Source organism: Vombatus ursinus, unplaced genomic scaffold (assembly GCF_900497805.2).
Source record: "Vombatus ursinus unplaced genomic scaffold, bare-nosed wombat genome assembly UNPS02014786.1, whole genome shotgun sequence".
NCBI classification, from domain to species: domain Eukaryota; kingdom Metazoa; phylum Chordata; class Mammalia; order Diprotodontia; family Vombatidae; genus Vombatus; species Vombatus ursinus.
The window spans coordinates 50,765,641-50,788,359 of NW_020954564.1; the positions used below are offsets into that span (position 1 = coordinate 50,765,641).

A 22,719-nucleotide genomic window follows, 5' to 3' on the forward strand; every position below is an offset into this window, starting at 1 on the left:
CCAAAATAGAAGTTATGGCCAGGGAAAGCACTGAGGAATGGAGAGATTAAAAATCACAGTTTGGACAAAGAATAGTTTTAGAAGAATGAGTCACAGAGAAAAATGAAAGGAAAGGAGTTTAAGGTCAGACAAGATAATTTTAGAGTACTTGAGCATAGAAGGAAACACTTATGGGGGATAATTGGATTAAGAATATGACCATCCATGTGCAACTGAACTGAAAATGCAGGTCATGGGAGCTGAAGAGGTTAATAACCTGGGAGATTAAGGTATTTGAAAGTATACTGGAGTTTACAAATGGGTGGAGAAAAGGATGGGTGGAGAGGGAGAGGATGACTGTGAACAGGTACTGAACTCCTTGAGAAGGGGTTGGGGGAAGGGAATGAGCATTTGTATAGTGCCTACTATGGGCGAGGCACTGTGCTTAGTGTGTTTTTGGTTTTTTACAAATATTAGGTCATTTGATCTTCAAAACCCTGCAAGGTAGATGCTGTTATTATTCTCATTTTACAATTGAGGGAGCTGAGGCAAGCAGAGATTAAGTGATTTGTCCAGAATTACATAGCTACTAAGTACCTGAGGCTGGATTTCAACTCAGGTCTTCCTGACTCCAGACCTAGCACTCTAGCCACTTTGCTACCTAGCTGCCTAGGAGGATCTAAATGCTAGAGTCCTTCTTTCAGTTCTTTTAATATCTCAGAAATGCCAATTCAATTCTCAGACTGTCCATCTCCTGTCTGTCATCCTCCTGGTGTAGACATGACTCTGAGCTCCATAAATCTATGCTAATGAAGTACCATTGACTTGAGGGTTGATAAACAACTGCCACCAAGATCTGGATGTGATGATGTATCTCGACAGAGCAATTTCAAAGAAGAATAGATTGCTCAATGATAATGGCAGTGAAAAGGTCTGAAAGTGGCAATGGGGAGCAAGAAGTATGCCTGCTCCTCCTTCTGGCCCTGTGTTTCAAAGACCATGAGAGAAGGTGCTCCCAGATCAGTACCTGAAAAAGAAAGGTCAGTGGTACATTATTTTCTTGGGAGGAGCTCAGAGCCAAGTCTCCATGAGTCCAAAAGATGGAAAGAGTGCAGGAGGAAAAGATCAACTCTAGAATAAAGGGAAACTGATGAACAATAGAATGGGCATGCTAGAGGGCATAGAGGAAGGGAAGAATAGCACTGGATGGAGACTTGGGAGGGATAGGGCCAAGTTGGGATGGGAATATGAACAAGGAGTGGTGCCAGGGAAGGGAGGACATTTTTCACATAGGCATCCAGTAGTTGTGTGTCATTGGGCTCAAGAAAGTCCAAAGTGTGAGTTTACTAATGCACAACACAGAAGGTGCAAAATGATAATTCATAGGAAAAGCCACCTGCACATCTGATCCCAGCCAGTGATTTGGTCATAAAGAAGTCTTAAATAGTGTATATGAGCTCTCTGTGTCTCTGTCTCTGTCTCTCTCTTTCTCTCTCTGACTCACTCCTCCTCCTCCTTCCTGTTCTTCTATCCTATCTCTCTCTCCCTCCCACCCTCCCTTTCTTTCTTCCTCTCTCTCCCTTTCTCTCTCTTCCCTACCCTCTCTGATCCAAATATCTGCCTTTGGAATCGTAAAAGCACATGCCTTCTAGTTCTTCTCTTCCATATATGTATGTACCCTTTTGGAAAGAAATAAGAACTCTTAAGCCGTGGGATTCCCAGTACCTCTGCTTCTTTATTTCATTTCTGTGAGTCTCAGGCACTGGGAATTCCACACAGCAAGGGAGGGCTTTTAATGAGAAACAATTAGTATGGCTTCATCCTCTGTTGGTGTTTTATCTTTACAGGGTACCCAGAAAATATGTCTCCCCTACAGTCCCACAAAGACACTCTCAGTGAAGTCCATTTTAAGGTGAGTGCTCACAAATGAAAAAAAAAGTTACCAGAAGTTTTGTGTTTCATTATATTGTCTTTCTTATCCAGTAGTAATTCTTTTACTAGTTTCTTATTCATTTTTTAAAGTAAAAATGCTGTATTTGTTGATATATTTCCATCCTTGTATTTTTTCAGGCACTACTACCAGTATATTGCTCAGTTTGGAGTCTGGAGAGGCCTAGTTTTCAATGCTGCTTCCCATACTTAACTAGTTGTGTGATATCCCCTTTAAACTATAGTTTCCTCATGAGAAAAATGGAAATTATAATATTAGTAATAATTATAATAGCTAACATTTACATAGTGTTTCAAGGTTTACAAAACACTTTACGTATGTTGTATATGTTAACTCATTTGATCCCCACAACAATCTGGTGAGGTAGGTATTGTTTTTATGCCCATTTTATAAATGAGGAAACTGAAGCATAGAGAGTGACTTGCCCATGGTCACACAGGTATTAAGTATCTAAGGCAGAATTTGAACTCAGGTCTTCCTGATTCCAACTCTATCCACTTCTCTACCTACCTACTTAATAGTACTTCCTTCCCAGGGTGACTGTGAAATCAAATGAGAGAATGTTTGTTTTTAAAACATTTTGCAAACCTTCCAGGTCTACATAAAAGTCAGCTAAATAGAATAATAAAATTCCAGGGTTAGAAGGAGCCTTAGAGGTCATCATTGTTGTCATCGTTGTTGTTATTGTTGTTCAGTTGTTTTAGTCATGTCCAGCTCTTCATATAACCCCATTTGGGGTTTTCTTAGCAAAGGTACTGGAATGGTTTGCCATTTCCTTCTCCAGCTCATTTTATAGGTGAGGAAACTGAGGCAAACAGGGTTACATGATTTGCTCAGAGTCACACAGCTAGTAAGTGTCTGAGGCTAGATTTGAACTCAGGGAAATGAGTCTTCCTGACTCCAAGCCCAACACTATCCACTGCACTGCCTAGCTGCCCCTAGAGGTCACCAGGTTGAGCCTTACTCAAAACATAAACCCCTTCTATAATAAACATTACAAGAGGTCATCAAGCCACCAATCAAGCATGTCCAGTGAAGGTGATTTCTCCACTTATTAAGAAATTACATTCATTTTTCTTCTAATTCTAATGAATAGAAAGTTTTACCATTATATTGAGCTAAAGATTGCTTCCTATTATTCCTAGTTCTCCCTTTTTAGAACCAAACAGAATTAGTCTAATCTTTCTTCCACATGATATCATGTCAAATGTTTGAATATGGTTTTCATTCCATGCCTCTCCTTTCTAATCTTCCCTTTTCCAGTCTAAACATTCTTACTTCCTTCAACCTATCTTCATATGCCTAGTTTGAAGTCTGTAATGTATGCCATCTTAGTAGCCTTCTTCTGCATGAATTACAATTTACTGGTGTCCAATCTAAAATGTGGTACCCTGAACCAAACATAATATTCACTGTAGTCTCACTTGCACAGAGAACAGTAGGACTATTGCTTTCCTTGTTCTGGAAACTAGAATTCTATTAATGGAACCTAAAGTAGTTCATTAACCTTTTTTGGCCACCATATCATATTGTTGATTCATTAAACTTGTAGTCAGATAAAGGTCTCAAGTCTTGCTTCCAGTCTCTTCACTCTTCAATCCATCCTCTCATAGAGCTGTCAAGTTGATACTCTTAAAACAAATAGCTGACCGCGTGATACTTTCCTATTGAAAAATCTTGAGTGAAAGTCTGTTGTCCATAGAATGAAATACACAGATACTAAGTCTTACATTTGAAGCTCTACATGAACTGACTCCAGCCTACCTTTCCAGACTTTCTCACCTTTACATACTCTTTATTCAGTTGAAAGTGGCCTGGAAGGTGATATACACCATCTGTGATATTTCACTCCAGCCTAACTTCTTTCTTTCCCTTGGCTTTGTGCCTTTGCACAGATGGCCACTCATGTTTATAGTCTACTCCATCCTTACCTCTGAATTGTAAAATTCTTATTTCTTTCAAAGTGAAACTCAAGTGTCATCTCCTATAGGAAGTCTTTCCCACATCCCTCCAGTTCTAGTGCTCTCTTGATGTTGAAACAACTTTTTATATACTTAGAATTTGCTTATCTGTGTACCTATTTATTTCTTTTTAAGGACAAGTATTTTTGTATCCCCAGTGGTCAGTATAGTGTTCTGCACAAAGTAGATACTTTATTCAGGTAGGGTTTTTTTTTTTTAATTGAATTGAGTTGAAATGTCTTCAGTTACTTGTACTAATTTATTTTACTTGTTTAGCTATGAACCTTCCTCATTTTAGATGAGCAATGACATCCATCATTTAAAACATGCCTACAATGTACAGACACTCTGGTAGGTGCTAAAGTTACACAGACAAAATGAAAAACGTCCCCACCCTCAGGGTACTTACATTTCATGGAGTGGGGCATAACATGTATACAGGTGAGCAAATGCAAAGTAATTTATCAAGGTATTTTACGAGGAGGAAAGCACCAACACCTAGAGGATGAAGAGATCCTTTATATAGGACCTGCCGCTTGACTTCTTAATGTTACTGGAGACCATTTTGGAAGCAATTTGCAATTATGCAAATAAAATAACTAAAATTTAGTTATTTTATCTCATGACCCAGATATTCCACTGTTAGGCATATACCTCAAGGAGATCACTGATAAAAAGAAAATCCTCATATTTATATAACACTATATAGCATCAAAATATTTATAACAATACTTTTTGTGTCAGCAAAGAACTGGAAACAAAGTTGATTGAACAATGGCTAAACAAATTGTGGCTCATAAATATAATGGAACAAAACTAATGTAAGAAATGATGAATGTAATGACAGGAAGTATAGAAAGACTTGTATGAATTGACATAGGGTAGAGGAAGCAAAGCCAAAAAATCCCAAATATACAATGACTACAACAATGTAAATGGGAAGAGCAACCATAGAACACCAGAAAATTAATGTTAAAAAATTGTATGGAACAATTATTGCACCAAAGAAGAAATATCTGTACCCCTTTGCAGTGGGAGGTACACTGGTATGGAACACTGAATCTATTTTTACATTTTGCTCAATGTATCAATTGGTTCTGCTTATTGTTTTTTTCCCTTCTTCCTATTTTTCTTTTTTTCTTTTAAAAAATTCTTGGCTATAAATTTCCCTTGTTTAATGTTATTGGGAGAGGGCTAGAAAGACATAGCACTTAGCAAAGTGCCTGACACATGGTAAGCACTTCATAAATACTTGCTGACTGACTGATTGGACTATATGGCTTCAATTGTCACATACTGGTGATTCTGTGAGATTTGAAGGAATTTAGATTAAAGACAGTTAAGAAACTATGAAATGAATCTCTAACATTCTCTTTAACATTCAGTCTCTAACATCTCTTTAACATTCATCCTAGGGAAGGATAAAGGAGGAAAAAAGATAAGAAGTAATGTGCAAGGTGGTCAGAACTAAGGCAGTTCTTGCAATCCATTTGGATTCTTTACTGCAACAATTTTTTCATGTGGTCTTGATTATGTAGGTTACAGAAGATCAGAATGCTAGTTCTGTCTTTACCATTTACTAACTGTGTAACCCCAGACAAATCACTCCCTGTCTCTGAGCCCCAGTTTCTGCCTTCTAACAGCAGAGATAGTCTTAAGACTTGTGTCTTGTTGAACTCATGTCCCAAAATTCTTGCTGCTGCTTGCCAGAGTCTGGGGCGGTTAACCAAGTAGGAGAGGTGAACTGCTGCCTCTTGCCTTACTGAGTCCATGCATTCTGAATACCCCTTCCCCTAATCTGCCCTTCCTTCTATCTCTCCCCCCCTTATCCCTTTCCCCTTCTATTTTCCTGTAGGGCAGGATAGATTTCTATACCCCATTTCCTGTATTTCTTATTTCCCAGTTGCATGTGAAAACAATTTTTTTTTAATTTGTGTTTTTAAAACTTTGGGTTCCAAATTTTTTCCCTTCCTTCCTCCCCACCCACTCCCATTGAAAAGGCAAGCAACTCAATACAAGTTATACATGTGTAGTCGTGCAAAACACTTCCCTAGTAGTCATGTTGTGAAAAACTAAGTATATTTCCCTTCATCCTATAGCACCCCCCATTTATTCTATTCTGTCTTTTGACCCTGTCCCTCCTCAGAAGTGTTTGCTTCTGATTACCCCTAATCTGCCCTCCCCTCTATCATCCCCCTGCTTTCTTGTCCCCTTCCTCCCCTATTTTCCTGTAGGGTAAGACAGATTTCCATACCCAATTGAGTGTGTATGTTATACCCTCCTTAAGTCAAATCCGATGAGAATAAGATTCACTCATTCCCTCTCACCTTTCCCTGTTTCCCTTCCACTGTAAAAGCTTTTTCTTGTCTGTTTTATGTGAGATAATTCTACCTCTCCCTTTCTCCTACTCCCAGTATAATCCTCTCTCACCCCTTAATTTTATTCTCCAGATATCACCCCTTCATCTTCAACTCACCCTGTGCTCACTCTCTCTCTTTCTCTCTCTTTCTGTATATATATATATATATACATATATATACATATATATGTATATATATGTATATGTATATAGACACATACATATAATTTTTCCCTCCAACTAAACTACCCTAATACTGACAAAGGTCTTGTGAGTTACAAATGTCATCTTTCCATGTAGGAATGTAAGCAGTTCAACCTTAATAAGTCTCTTATGATTTCTCTTTCCTGTTTACCTCTTCATGTTTCACTTGAGTCTTGTTTTTGAAAGTCAACTTTTCTATTCAGCTCTGGTCTTTTCATCAAGAGTGCTTGAAAGTCTGGCCTTACTAAGTCCAACTAGGGATTATTGGCATCAAAGCTAGTTCTTCCTGTAGGCTCCATTGTTCAGCAGGACCAGCTCTGTGTTTGCTTTTTTTTCCCCTAAACCATAAAGGAGCCTTTCCTCCCCTATAATGTAGATTTCTAGTTGGCTTTTGAATCAACCCAAATTTTGCTACCTTCTTTTCAGGGACTAGGAGCAAAGGCAAGATTATTAGTCAGGTGGAAAATGTGCTTGAGATTTTTAAAATGGATTTCACTTACCCATATATTTTCAATGGATGACTCCAGAAATTCATGTCACAGAAGACAGATAAACTGAATACTTAGTGCTTGGGTCAGCTTTGGATTAGGATGAAACAGGAGGAGGCTGGAAAGTAGGAAGGATGGTTCCCCCGTAGAATCCAAAGGAACTCTTTATGGATCATGTTGGCAGAGGTTACAGGTGTGCCCACACACTAACTAGACAATCCAATATGTTGTTGCCATTGGTTCGGTTCAGAAAATATCTATTAGGTGCAGCTAGGTGGCAGCACTAACCAACTTTCCAGTTATTTCTAGACTTCTGATGCTGAAATATTCTGATAAACAGGAGTCATGGATATTTTGTCTTGAATTAGACTATTCTATTGCTTCCCTTGTCTTCTTAAATACAACATCCTCAAATGAACCTTTAACTACTGCTTAAATAATTTTAGTATATAGTTAACAATGTACTTAACAGATGAATGTATCTACAACTAAATTGAGGTATGGCTAGAGAGAATTCTTTTAAAATGTATATTCCTGAATTATATAGAATCAAGTAAAATGAGGGAACAGGGCAACAAGATGGTGCAGTGGATAGAGTGCTGGGCTTAGAGTCAGGAAGACTCATCTTCTTTGAGTTCAAATCTGTCCTCAAGACACTGCTTATGTCACCCTGGACAAGTCACTTAATCCTGTTTGCCTCAGTTTCCTCATCTGTAAAATGAGTAGGAGAAGGGAATGGCAACCATTCCAGTATCTTTGCCAAGAAAACCCCAAATGGGGTCATGAAGAGTCAGACACAGCTAACATGACTAAACAACAAGAATGAGGAAAAGATTTTACTTTTGTTAACTTAAAACTTTAAATGAAAGGAAATTTTTAATATAACTGCCACTACTACATTTCAGTCCCTTGTATTTATTTTAGGCTTAGAAGAAACCATAGAGATCATCTAGTCCAGGATCTTCATTTTATAAATGAGGAAATAATCTCACAGAGATTATGTTAAAAGGACTGCTTAAAACAGCCTTACTTTAAGCAGTCTTTTGGACTGGGAGTTGCTGGAGATAATGGTTGAAGATCTTAATTTCAATTAACCTTGCTACTGGTTGCCTATAATACCCAGTTGCTGTTTTACTAAATGAGGCTGACTTTTAGGTTAATGACAACTGCCTGAGGCTCCAGATGTTCACATAATTAATTATTCCTTGTCTCCCTCCTTTTTATGCATCTTTGTACCATAAATATAATAGCACTCATAACAGACAAATAAAATATGGAATTGTAACCCAAGTGAAACTATAAATTCTAAACTTGATTATTATTTATTAAAAGTAATGTAAACTTTAACAGAAAATAATTATAGTTTATTTATTCTTTGTCTCTTCTGATCTTTTGTATCTGGTTACAAAGTTTTGTTGCCATTTTTTTAAACAGACATAGTCAACACATAGGCTATATATTTCTTCTAATTCTTCTATCCTCTGTCACTTTGTGCGTCTTTCCATAATTCTTCATTTTTTCACGTCATTTTTTATGGCACAAAAATGCTCCATTTTATTGGTCTACAACAATTTCATCAGTCATTCCCTAATTGTTGGTTGTTTCCAGTTTTTCTACTGTTACAAGTAAGGCAGCTATGAATATTTTTATATATGAAAAGTCCCCTTTTCATTTTAATAATATATTTAAGTTCCTGCATTAGGATTACTGGGTCAAAAGATATAAGTTTTGCAAATCTTACATTATATTGTCAATTTACTCTCCCCCAAAAAAACCCATCCCACCAACAGTGCAATATAGTACTTATTTCTCCACAGTGCTTATAGCATTTAATTGTATTGTTTGTGGCTATTTTTGTCATTTTATAGTTATACTATCAAATTGATTTCTTAAATTTCATTTTATCAGCATATCTTTGCACCCTCTATTTTAAAATAATACTATTAGGAAAACGTTGAGGAAGAGATGATGTGATTTAAAATATTACAGCTTTTTCCAGATATTCCAGTTCCTGTACAAACTACTTATTTTCTTTAGGCTAATTCATCTGAGGAAGAGTAAATTGCTGCTATAGCTTAAAGTTCTATCACATTGCATTGAAATTCATTCTTTCCGTTTTATTTCAGTGCCATGAATCTGGACAAGTTTGAAAAAGGCCCCAGGGAAATTTTTCATCCTGAGATCCAGAAGGTAAAAGAAAACTTTACATTTTTTAGAATTAGGGTATGAAATATATGGAGCATATATGCTTAAAAGGAGCAATGTTTGAGAAGTATCCTTTTTCTTAACTGAAAAATGACATAGAATTACATGAGACAAATGAGATTAATTCATTAATTAAATCTTGATTGCTTCTACTAAAGTCTTACTTTGATGCCTTTTTGGAGTATCAAGGTGAACTTCTCAATCTCAGGGGAAAGACAGGAAATGATCAGAAATCCAAAGATGACTGCTAGGTAGGGCATCTAGGGTAGAGAAGGCAATTGTCACTTGCTTACAGGCTAAAACCACAAGAGAACACTTACCTGGGAATGGTGGTTGAAGGTACACATATTCTGACACCTGGGGACAAACCTAGAGCTAAGAACTGGAGGCACAGAATTCTAGAAGAACTGAGATATCTATAGCCTTGCCAATCTACGTCCATTGACAAGAACTAATCTAACCTCTGGCCAAGACAGGACTGGATTTGTTGAATCTGAAGATAATATTATTTTAAAGTAGGGATGCAAATGAAAGGGATGTCAAAACAAATGACAACTTTTTTTTTAAAGTGGGGGATTCTAAAGGTAAAAAAGGATGATATAAGAAAAAAAGGTCTACTTTCTTGCCAGTTCATGGACATTGGGCCTGGCAAATAAACCTTTGTAAATCTCTCCTTTGACTTATTACTCTAACCTTCTACAGTATGTTTCCTTATAGTGCTATTAATAACGCAAAACACCAAAAACAAACAACAATTCAGAACATGTAAAAGAAGGGTTATACACTCTTTTTAGGAAGCAAGACAAGGTAAAAGGTAAAGACTTGTATTATCTCCTATGGACCACGTGGGTGTTTAAGATATAGAAAGGAGAGGTGGTGGCAGCTAGAAACCTGAAGGGGATATCAATGAACTATGACCTAGAACTTTCAGATAAAAGAGTTATGCCATAATGATGATGGGCCCCACAACATCATCACTGAGCAGATCAGAAAACAAGCACAGCATATTTGTTTTGCAGCTTCAGCCTTAAAGGGTTTATTCATTTTTTTAAAAGGGTACCCCTACAATTTATATACATAACCTAGTAAGGTTGCAAGCTATATTCCTACTCAAAGATAAAAGATGGTAGATGTCACTTGAAACTCATCATAAATTTCCATACTTTTTACATTTAAAAAATTCTTGTAAAAATAGTTAAAACTTAATCCACTTTAAACAGCACTTTGTTTAAAGTTTACCCTTTGTCACTTTAAAAATTACAATTACTAATGCAAATAAAAAAAGTCTTTCCTCTCTAATCAGTCTTTACCTATTCCCTCTTTTTAATCTTATACTTTGCTTCCAAGAAAGATACTTGGTTATTTTCACCCACCTCCACTTCAGTTTCAACTCTTGTCAGTCCTTTCCTTTTCTATCCGCCTTGCCATATTAACTTAGTCCTCAGCTATAGGTATGGGCACTGCAGGTCAAGGTATCATTGATGAGCTGCTCTCTTCTATACTCTGTTTCTGAGGATAGTTCTGCCAGTTAATTTCTGATCTGCGCAGTGATCTTTACCTTTTATTCTCCTTTCCAAGAAGAAAAACATAAGCAATACTTCTATACAACTCGGAGGGAGTATCTATCTTTTATCTGTTGGTTATAGTCCAAGGCTTCTTAATCTTTCTTGTCATGGACCCCTTTGGCAATCTGGTGATCCTTTCTCAGAATAATTTTTTTTTAATAATTGAAAGAAATACTAAATTTCCATTAGAGGTTAGTGAAAATAAAGGTGTAATTTTGGGGGGGGGGTGAGGCAATCAGGGTCAAGTGACTTGCCCAGAGTCACACAGTGAGTGTCAAGTGTCTGAGGCCAGATTTGAACTCAGGTAAAGGTGTAATTTTTTTTAACCGAGTTCACAGACCTCCTCACCAACATGGATGGTTCGTGGACTCCAGGTAAAGAACTACTATTCTAGTGAAAGGAGGTTTCTGCCTATAATGGCTTTTGTTCTTCTTTTTAAAGACGCTTTACCTAACTTATCTGTTCTTGGTTGTTGTTTTTTAATTTAAAAATATTTAGACTTTAATATCATTATTACGAATAACCAATGAAATAATACTATCATCATCATCTGCATAAATGTTTAAATTAAGCTCAATTTAGCAGCTGGCTTCAAATACAGGGGGGAGGGAGTATATTAGAAAGTCACCATGTCAAAAACTGAATAGAAAATAAATTTCGCTAAAAGGTCTGTCCTTGTCTTTTATGTCTAGTTCTGGGCACTTTTTTATGAAGGGCCTTGATAAGCTGGAGTGCATCCAAAGGACACTGGGGAGGAGCCTGGAAGCCATGAAGATCACAAAAGATCATTTGAAGGATCTGTAAATATTTAGTTGTCAAGAGAACACTTAAAGAGAAATTAGCTTTGGGTATTCAGAGAGCTGCCATAGGACAGACAGATTAGATTAGACTTGTTCTGTTGCACCCAAAGCAAAGAACTAGGAATAATGGGGAGGAATTACAAGGAACCAAATTTGGACTTAATCTGAGGAAAAACTGAGGCAGTGACAAGGCAAGAAGGAAATAAGATAAAGCAGAAGAGATGAAAAGTGGCAGGAAGTTGAATTTCTAGAAAAGACTTCAGATTTTAGCTAAAGGTTTTGGAGGAATTTGCTAATTACAGATCAAAACCAGCTCAGTAAGGTAGTGTCATTTTGGGGAAAAAAAGACTAGTAAAGTCCCAGAATGGGGGAGTCAATCTATTTATATAGAGAGGGATACAGATTTTATACACACACACACACACAGAGATGGGGGGGGATAGACAGACAGACTTGCTCAGGGACTATCAGTAAGTGTACCCCAAGCAGGGCAGACAGGCAAAGCCCAGCAGCAGCTTGTCATGGAAATTAGTCACAGGAGCTGTAGATATAAATGAGAAGGCAAAGAGAAACTGACATCAGTTTGAAGAGAGTATGTCCTATGTGTGGTTCTGCCAGAGACAAGTCATAGCAATTTGGTGACATAGTGAAAAGGAAATTGTACATGTAGTCAGAGTTCCTGAGTTAGAATTCTTACTCTACGACTTATAACTTGTGTGACCTTGAACAAGTCACTTAATCTCTTTAGCCCTCAGTTTCCTCATCTATAAAATGAGGTAATTGTTCTAGAGGAGCCCTAAGGTCTCTTCCAGGTCTAATATCCTATGATCCTATGAAATAGTTTAAGTACAAAATATAGGCTAGCAGAAACTGGGCTAAAGGAATTCCTTATTTTCCAGGTTTTCAGATAGAATGAAGTATTCTTTGAAAAAATGAAAGAACTACTTCGAAAGGAAACAAAAGGAGAAAATAAGTTCTCAAAAGGCATATCCCTTTGTGAGGAGTATAAGGAACAACTTCTTAATAATTGAAGCTGTCCCTAAATGGAAAGGGCTTCCTTGGAAAGGGAGTTCTGTATTTTTAAAGATGTTGTAGCAGGGATTCATCTTAAGGTAAAGGAGAAACTTGGTGACTCTAAGATCTTTTCTGTCAGGGTCTCGCAATCTCTGCCTGGGAAGGTTCTGCGACCTCTAATAGAGATATACCCAAGAGGACAGGAAATAGCTACAAGGATGTTATCAGGATGTAGTTATTACTGACTCTGTGACATAGATTGCTCATTACCCAAGCTCTGTAGTGTTCTCTGTGTCCAAGACTTGAGACTTGATACACAGTATACATTATTTCAGCTATAGTTAACTTTCAGATAAACAAGCATCCTTCCCCTTGAGCCCTTGTTTTAGAAAACTTCCCTGCATAATGGAGTATTTTATCTTAGGAATGCATCCCAAGATGAATGACTAATATAAAGAACTTTGGTCTATGTTTGAGTCCCAGTTAGCTCTGTCATTTTGAACGTCTCTGACCCTCAATATCATTTATAAAATGAGCATTATCATTTTAGTGTTAACCATCTCACAGGATTATTGTAAAAAAAAGTGTTTTGTAAATCTTTTGTTGTTATTGTTCAGTCATTTCGGTCCTGTCCAACTCTTTGTGTGACTCCATTTGGGGTTTTCTTGGCAAAGATACTGGAGTGGTTTGCCATTTCCTTCTCCCGCTCATTTTAAAGATAAGGAACTGAGGCAAACAGGGTTAGGTGACTTGACCTAGGTCACTAGTAAGTGTCTGAGGCAGGATTTGAACTCAGGAAGATGAAGCTTCCTGACTTTAGGCCCAGAGCTCTGTCTACTGTGCCACCTAGTTGCCCTTTGTAAATCTTACAGTTCTGTATAAAAGTGAGTTATTAGTAATAACAATAACAATGAATTGTAGACAGGTCTTTATTTGTAAAACTGGAGCTTTTCTCCCCTTTCAGAAAGTCAAAGTGGGGATAAAAATTAACAACTTACAGTCACTTGATTTAAAATCTGTCCACAGCAACCATAAGGATGCTACTTACTAAGTATAACTTTCTCATCCACTTACTTTCATTTTCATTGTTTCTTATTAACTTCTTCAGGTCTGTGATGCCTTTTCTTACCTTCTGGAAGAACTTTCATTCTCTTACTTTTCCCTACCTTTTGTATTGGAGGCATGTAATCCCCGTTGTGTTTGTTCCCAATTGTTTCTGTGTTCTCTACTTAGGGTGTCTCTAGGTGAAGGACTCAACAAAAAATTTTTGAAAGAAGCTCTTTTATAACCTAAGTGTTGTATGTTAAATAGTTAACCTATCACATATATGAGACAAATAGTTTTCTTGTGTAATAATCACAGTATTATTTGATGGCTTGGCTTGGGTACTCCCTCTACTGGTGCACATGGCAACCTGCCACCACCTTCTTGTAGCATAAAGTTTTTGTTGATGTCTTTCAGTTCCTCCATTAAGGCTCCCCCCCAAACTGCTGGTACCACTTCTCTGGTTCCTTTAGGCTTTGTACTCATGGCTGAGTGACTAACATGAAAAGCTAGAGTGATGACATATCTGCTTTAATCTTCACCTCTTTTCAGGAGTATTGTTGCAATGGGTTTTCTTTGGTTATTTCTGGGTTTGAGGCTGTTCCGTATGGTTGTTGATTCAGAACTCTGAACACAAGATTTGTGGGTTGCTCTTTATTAATAAGATGTTTACTACTTAATATCTTGATCATTCACTATAGAGCCATCTATTCATTTTTAGTGAATGCTGGAAAATACAATCTTTCAGCTCGAGACAGAAAATATCAAGTCATGTTCAAGGTTAGTGAGCCTTGGTAGTCCCATTTGCCTCTTAATTATTAGCCTGGTATAGTGGAAGGATAATTGGAATTAGAGTTAGAAAATCTCATATGAGACCCAGAATTGTGCATGAAAAGAGCCTTGGATTTGGGGGTCAGAAGAGTGGGGTTTGGATCACAGCCCTGACATTGACTGGCTCTGTTGACAATGGACAAGTGGCTTCATTTCCCTGAACCTCAGTTTCCTCATCTGTAAAATGAGGGAATTGGATTAGATGACCATTAAAGTCTTTCCTACTTTGGATCTATAAGCCTCACTCTACTATTTACCAGCTGTGCCACCCTGAGAAACCAACCCCCTCTCTGAGCTCAAATTTCCTAGTGTTCAGACCCAATAACAATACTTCTTTTTTTGTCCCTGATGCTTACTTTGTGTTGTCTCCATTCTCAGTTTGTAATCTGCTTCTTGTGGCCTCAAGGTATAGAACCTGTGTGATAAAAATCAGTTAAAATGCTATTCAGATTTCTTTTTAAGAAAAAACTAATTTTATTTGAATCTGAGATGCTGTGACAAGATACTAGCAAAGTGATCATGTCTTTTTAGAGGTTATGATAGCAAAGGAAGGGAGAACTAGGGCAGAGTCAGACAGGTACCTTAGATTGTAATAAAGTGGATTCCAAAATATCAAGAGAAAAAAATTGGTAGGACTGCATGGCCAGAAACCCTAAAAGGCTTACCTTTAGAAAAATGAGTAGTTATAATTTTTTTAATACAATCACAGAAGGGACCTGAGAGGTCATTTAGTCTAATCTGTACCTGAGCAGGAATTTCTCAGTCTTCCTGGATAATTTCTGACCCACACTGATTCTTCTCCCCATCCTGATCTTCCATAATATGTGTCACTTATTTTGACAATTACATTCTTTACTTCAATCCAGTTAGCATTTAGTAAGTACCTGTTATGTCTAAGGGACTGTACTGGGAGGTGGGGATACAAAAACAAAACAAAAAACGGTCTGGCCTCAAGGAGCTAATAATCTCCTGGAAGGATACATCATTGAACACCTAAGTATACACATGATCATTTGAAAAGGAAAAAAAGAGTGTTTTAACAGCTAAGGGGATCATAGATCTAGAGTTGGATGGTACCTCATAGGTCAGATAATCCAACCCCATCATTGAAGGAAGTTAGGTAACTTGCCCAAGGTTACAGAGGAAGTTAGCATCAGAGACAGAACTTGATCCCGGGTTCTCCAACTCCAGAGCCATTGGGTGTCTCTTCCACTGATCAAAGAAGACTTCATGTAGGAAATGCCACATGAGCTGAGCTCTGAAGGAAGCTGGGGATTTCAGGAGGCAGCGGTCAGGGGGGAAGTTTCCAGGTATGAGGGATAACCTGTCCAAAGGCATGTAGATGGGAGATGGAATGCCAAGGCAGTATTTGGTTCTGATTGTTCCACATTCCATTTTTGTTTCTACAAGGACTAGATCATATTGTCACAATTTATGCCAATGAAGAAGAGAAGTCATGTAAAGAAACTTAAGGTACACAGAAAACTCCCTGAGGAGCTCAAATTTACAAAGATCATGTACAAAAGATAGAAGGGCATATGACTACATATGATCACAAAAAATTGTCATGGACCTGTCGGTAAGGCCAGTAAAAAGGAGGGCTCTGAAAGCCCAGAATAAATTGGGGTTTGTGGGAAGAAATGCCAAAAGACACCAAAAAGCTTTGTTTGTTTTTAAGCTGTTTTTGAAGCCAGGTGATGAACAAGGAAGATATGAATACACTGGTTGAGAAAGATGATATAATGTTAATCAATGACATATTAGAAACCAGATCTACATAACTTTTACTTTATTTTCATCATCTTCATCAAGGTCAGTGATCGTCAAACTGAGAAAGGCAGAAATATTAAGAGGACAATTAAACCTAAAATAAAGGAGAAGAAAGTAAGAGATCAACAAGCCACTTTTTAAAAATTTATTTTTCCAGATGTAGATAAATTATGTTCCCAGGGCATCAAACTTGGATTTGCTGCTACCAAACTATTATACATGCTAATACTTGTCATTCTACTAGTGTTGGCCTTTGGTGGTCCTATAACATATGGGTACACATTTTGTGCCCTGACATCATGAGATATGTTCTCAGTGTTCATTTAAAGCATAACTTTTTTTTTCACCCATCTTCATTAACTTTCCCAACATCCTCCCTACACATATAGCCAACTCTCAGGCATTTGGTCATTTACTCAGGCTAATCCCAGAACTCCATTGTAATTTTAAACCTCTCCAATTTTATATATTGGATAAAATAGTTTCAGTTTTACATATTCCTTAATAAGAATTTCTTCTTAAATATGAGAAATCATCAATGTAATGTTTTTAATCTGTGGTATTCCACAAAGTTACTGATTTTAAAAGATGTTGAACAGAAGAGGGCTAAAGAAGAAAGTCCTACTAATGTATTTTTAGGCTATATTAATACAGGTGTCCTGATTTAATGTTCTCTACCCTGGTCAAGGTACTCTAGAACATTGTTTTTGATCTCAGCACATTTTAAGAGGGAATTTGAGAAAATAGAGTGAATTCAGAAGAAGGTAACCAGGATGTTGAGAAATCTGGAAGAAAGTTTGGGAGATCTGGAGAGTTTCCCTCAAAGTACTGAGAAATTTGAAGAAAATATTTTTTTGTTAAAGAGAATCTATTTTTATATTTACAGGCTAGAAAAGGATGCTAATTCTCCAACTTATGCCTTTCTTACTGTCAACCACTTCTTGAAATTTAAGTGCCAGCCATACCCCAGAAACAAATTAACCCCTGAAGTGTTAGAACTACAAAACAAAAGTCAGGAAGTAATAGCTTTATGGCAACCTGTCAGACTCAGGAGCTGAACATGCAAATTTGACCACCTTATCTTACAAATAAAAATCACATTCCTGGACTATACTCACAATGTGACCATGAAGGGCAAAACTATCATTACAGGTCTTGAATTATGGAGTAGTCATTGTTAGAACTAGATTGAAAACTTTTTGGGCGATAGGTGCTTCCTCACCAGCCCAAGAGTAAACCTGTGTATAAAATAGCTGTCCCCAAACTACTCCAGGCCTATAGCTTACCAGTGGCTACGGGATATCTGATAATTCAGAGCCTTGTTCCATATGTAATCTCTAAGAAACTCAAAGGTAGGAAATGTACAGTGAAATAGCTTCTTTTTTCTGTAATGCCAGATTAATAGAAACATTTTTTTCCTAAAATGAAAGCCTTGATTGGAAAAGAGTTTATTTTATTGTTAGTTCATTTGAACTAATTAGAAAATGTCCACATGGTGGCAGCATCAATCAGTGCAAGGAGAAAAGAAAGTCTTTATATGCCTACCACCAGCCTACTATCTGCTGTACTTGGTTCCTGTCACTCATCCCATTGTCTGCTCTGTCTAAACCCTCTACCATCGTCTTCCTAATAGTTCCTTTACCTGTCTGGGGTCCTAGCTGTGAAGTGTTTTATGTCATGTAATTTCCACTTTTCCAGAAGGTCTGTGTTTGTTTGTTTGTCTCACAGAAACAGTCGTTCTAGGTAAATGGGATTTTGTTTTACTCAATAATATGAATTCAATATGAACTAAGCTGCAGCAGAGAAAGGAGCAGATGATTCCCAGAATAAAGAACCTCAGCTGGGACTCCTTTCTTTGACTGTGATATTGTCCGAATAATATTTAGAAAACTAATTTTCATATGATTTTAATAATTTATAGAGAAATATAGAAAAATTGATTGAACTAAATGAAGTAGCTTGGCTTCAAAAAAAAGTAAAAACATCTTTGAAAATAAACATTAATTGTCTTTGATGTTTTTAACAGGACTTACTGGTTCTTGAAGAACAAGAGGTAAGTATAACCTCATCTGTGGGGCCTTTCAATTGCTATAGATACAGTTGTTCAACAAATGGGTCACCCTTCAGCGATGTTGGCAGGTACAGCCTTGCTTTTTGGAGTGACCGTTCCTTTTAGCAGAAATTGCTGATTACATTCTCCGAAGTAGGTATTTCTAAAACTTGTCATTAAGGGTTTCTCAGAGCAGTTTTAGCTTTTGCTTACAGCTAAGCACTAGAAAACTTTGAGGGAAAACCTAGTAATTTTCTCCATTTATATCTTACACACCTGATATGATTAGCTGGCATGAGTGAATTTGTCATTGTAAATATCTCTTACTATACCATGTATATTTTTTCAAATATTTTTACCCTCTAGCCTCCCAACTTTGAGAAGGAAATATGATTTTTCCCTTCGTTTGTGTTTCTTTTATGAGGAATTGATTTGATTGAAACACCAGCTATAGTAAAGTAGAAAGCTTGGTCAGAGGTAGTAAAGACCAAAGTTTGAATCTAAGCTCTGTTACTTAACTGTGTGTCAATGGATAAGTCAGTTCCTTTGTCTGGGACTCCATTTTGTGATACCTAATATGAAAGAGATTGGACTAGATTATTTCTAATCTTCCTTCTAGATCTGTAACCTGTGAAATCTTGTATATTGAAAGTAAAAATGGGGGCAACGAGGTGGCACGGTGGATAGAGCTCCGGCCTTGGAGTCAGGAGGGGACCTGAGTTCAAATCCAGCCTCAGACACTTAACACTTACTAGCTGTGTGACCCTAGGCAAGTTACTTAACCCCATTGCCTAGCCAAAAAGCAAAAAAAAAAAAAAAAAGTAAAAATGGAAACAGCCAGGTGTTGCAATGAATGGAGCACTGGACTTGGAGTCAGGAAGACCTGAGTTCAGATCCTGTCCTAGCTGTGTGACCTTGGGCAAATCACTTAACCTTAAGAAATAAAAGAAAGTAAAAATGCTTACAGAGGTGTTATCATTGAGAACCTTCAGAGACTCCCAGGAGTGCTACTATTTCCAATACTTGATTTTTATTTAATCACATAATCCCATATTGTTTGCATAGTAAAATATCTTCCAGGGGATATATTGGGTAAAGTATGATAATTATGCTAATGAAAGCATTTTTATAGACTCAGACTTTTCATTTACTTCTTTTATATAATTAGAGATGTGTTCCTAATTTTTAAAAATTGCTTTCAAGATATAAGCAGAAAAATAATGAGTCACAGAAATAGATTGTTTAAGCAATTATAAGAAGGAACAGGGGGCTTAAAAAAAAAAAGAAAAGAATCAAAGAGAAAGTTATGACTTTAAACCAAGCAATCTGCTCCAACTTCCAGAATATTCCAGAAATCATCAGTAATAAAACTGTGGAAAGGAAGAGAAAGAAAAAATGGAGTGTAGTACAACTCCCAAAATGCATCTCATTCTACTCTCCCTATGTTCCTCCCTAGGAGTGAAGCCTATTTCAACTCAGTTTAGTAAAACAAACATTTATTAAGGATCTATTCCAAAGATAAAGGTTCTGCCTTCAAGGAACTTATAGTTCAATTGGTCAATGGGTAAGTTTTCAAATAACTGATAAAATGAGAATCAGTTCAGTACAAAGAAGAGGTCTAGGCAAAGTGTTAGGAGAAATTTGAGGAGTGAGAGGACAGTTTGACCTAGGAAGGGAGCTAATTATTATTGTCACCAAAGCTTCATTTTTACTCGTAAGGTGAGATGACTCTAACTTTCACAGTACAGTTTGTGTCTGTGTTAGATTGTGCCATGCTAATTAATAGGTAGAGTAATGTGGTGAATAAAAGGCCTATGATTAGAATTAATGGAGACGGGGTTGAATTCCAGATGTGACACTTATCTGTGTGACCCTTAACAAGTTTCTTAATCTTAATTTCTCCATCAATAAAATGGAGATACTAATATTTACTCTACAGATCCCATTGGGTTGTTGTGAAGAAAATGTTTTTTAAATCTTAAAACCTTAAAGAAATATTTTCCCCAAAAAACTAAAAATTAGAACTTAAAAGTTCCATAAAAGTGAGTTTCCTTACAAATGTATTTTTATATATGTATATGCATATGTGCATATATATGTGTTCCATATTTTATAATTTCTAGAACACTGAACTTATGTAAATTGAGTCACTAAAGTAGATTCTGAAGAAGCTAATGCAGGATTCTAAAGAATCCAGTCATTTTATCAGTGCTTCCACTGGATTGGATTGGATTGGATTGGAGGTCATCCCTGTATTAGTCCTTTTTTAGTATGTTTGGCTATTAAATTGACTCTTCTCAGACCTGAGACAGCAGTGTGGTATACATGAAAGAGCACTGGACTAAGGTCAAATAACCAGAGTGCAAGATTTTAGAGCTGAAAAGCAACTTAGGCCAAGCCCTTCACAGAGAAGTTAGCTGACTGCCCAAGGTGACCCAGGTAGTGAGTAGCAAAGTAGGTATTTGAACCCTATTTGTTTACCTATAAACTCAGCATTCTGTTTCTGTTACATCGCATGTCTGACATCTCTTGCTCTCTTGGACTCCAGTAGACTCATTTCTAAGATAAGGGTGTTGAAATAGATGATCTCTCACTCAGTTCACTTCCAAAGAGTAGTCTATGAATCTGTCGTTACCAAATCTCTCTATATTTATTGTTAATCTAATGCTTTTTTGTCTGAGGATCTGGGTGCCCCTAAAAGCATTGTAGGTAAACTTCTACTTTCTACATCCCCCAGATTCTTTTCTTGTGGTAGAACTGTGTTGATAAATACATTGACAGGTCCTGCTGTCTAGGAACTAAATTTCTGTCTGAAATAGTGCTGATAAGAGCATTTCTTTAACAAATGTTGATTAAACTCTGTGGAAGACACAGCTAAATCTACAAAAGGTACAAAGAAATAAAAGACAAGTGGCCTTTGTTCTGGGAGTTTATGATCTTCACTGAGAGAGCTGCAGGGTAGAGTGGGGAGAGCACTGGACTTTGGATACAAGTCAATGCTTTGACACTTAAATAACTTTGTAACTGCTGCCTATCAGCTCTGTATCTTTGAGCAAGTCACTTAAGTGCTTTGGGCCTCAGTGTTCTTATCTGTAAATTGAGAGGCTTAGACTAGAGGATCTCTCAGGCCCTTTTCAATTCTAAGCCTATGATATCCTATGTGTATAATAACAATAGCTAATGTAACACTGTGGAGCTATCACAAAGGAAAACTTTCTTCAGAAGGGACAATCATAAACATACAAACTCACTCCCCCCAACACGAGGGACGCATAATTCCCTTCCCTTTTTGCAGCACCTCAGTCATTGGGAAGGCGAAGGGGATTAGATTCACAGTTTAGCTCAGTTCCCATAGAGCACAATCCCAGGACCAAGTCCGAAACCCCCCACCTTCTTGAGTCCCCAGGCAGCTTGGCTTTTCAGGGCTTCCATGTTGAAAGGACTAGCTGCTGCACCACCTGCAGACAATCCTGGCTCAGAGGTCACCATGGTTTACACTTCTGGTCCTGTGGAAATCACCTCCAGCATCTGCAACTGAGTACAGACAACACAGAACAGAAACACACACCCATAGGCCCATTTCTTGGAGCCAGGGTTAAAGAGAAAGAGCAAGGGAAGGGGAAGGCCCTTCTCCCTTCTCACTGGTTCAGTTCATAGCGTCCACACTAGGCTCAGCAGCTAGGAGCACAGCCTAAAAGATAAAGACACAAATAACCATACTTAGTGAAACTAGACAAGCTCAAAGCTGAGTTACGTTAACATGTATGTAGCTTTTTATGTGCTAGGCACTGTGCTAAGTGCTTTACAATTATCTCATTTGATCCTCACAACAACCCAAGGAGGTAGATGCTGTTATTAGCCCCATTTACAGAAGAGGAAACGGAGGCAAACACAGATTAAGTGACTTGCCCTGAATCACACAGCTATAAGCGTCTGAGGCCTGATTTGAACTCAGATCATCCTGACTTCAGACCCAGTACTCTATCCACTACTCCACCTAGCTGTATGGAAGTGATAAAATGTATAAGAGAGTAGCAGAAAGTTAAAAGAGTATTGTAGAAGCCTTAAATCTCAGGATATGAGGAGGATTTTTTAAAAATTAAATTATTTTAAATTTAATTAGCAGTGGAAAGCCAATGAAGGCTTTTTAAAGTGTATATTGGGTAGAGAGAATGATAGGAATACAGGGTCAGGAACAATGTGTTACTGTACTGTGGAAAGAGCAAGAAGACCTAAGTTCAGATCTTGGTTTTGCCACTTACTACCTAATGTAACCTATGAAAAGTTATTTGGGCCTTAGTTTCCTCATCTATAAAATGAAAGGGATGACCTGATGACTTCAAAGTTCCTTTATAGCTATAAATATGTGATTCCTTGTACATTAGGAATAATACTGTGTCATCAGTGTACAGGATGCATTGGAAAGGAGAGAGCCTGGAGTCTGGGAAATCAGTTAAATGGCCCTTTCAGTAGTCTTAAGTGAGAGGTATTAGGACTT

General features: G+C 37.3%; 1 protein-coding gene across 1 annotated transcript in view; it reads left to right on the forward strand.

Annotated features, from left to right (window-relative positions):
* The window catches only part of LOC114046911 (GTPase-activating Rap/Ran-GAP domain-like protein 3), a 196,900-nt gene that overhangs the window by 47,766 nt on the left and 126,415 nt on the right, over positions 1-22,719 (forward strand). The window contains exons 5-7 of the mRNA XM_027867524.1: positions 1,827-1,891; positions 9,069-9,132; positions 18,198-18,224. Of these exons, the coding sequence (XP_027723325.1) occupies positions 1,827-1,891; positions 9,069-9,132; positions 18,198-18,224 (156 nt within the window). The remainder of the gene's footprint in view (positions 1-1,826; positions 1,892-9,068; positions 9,133-18,197; positions 18,225-22,719) is intronic.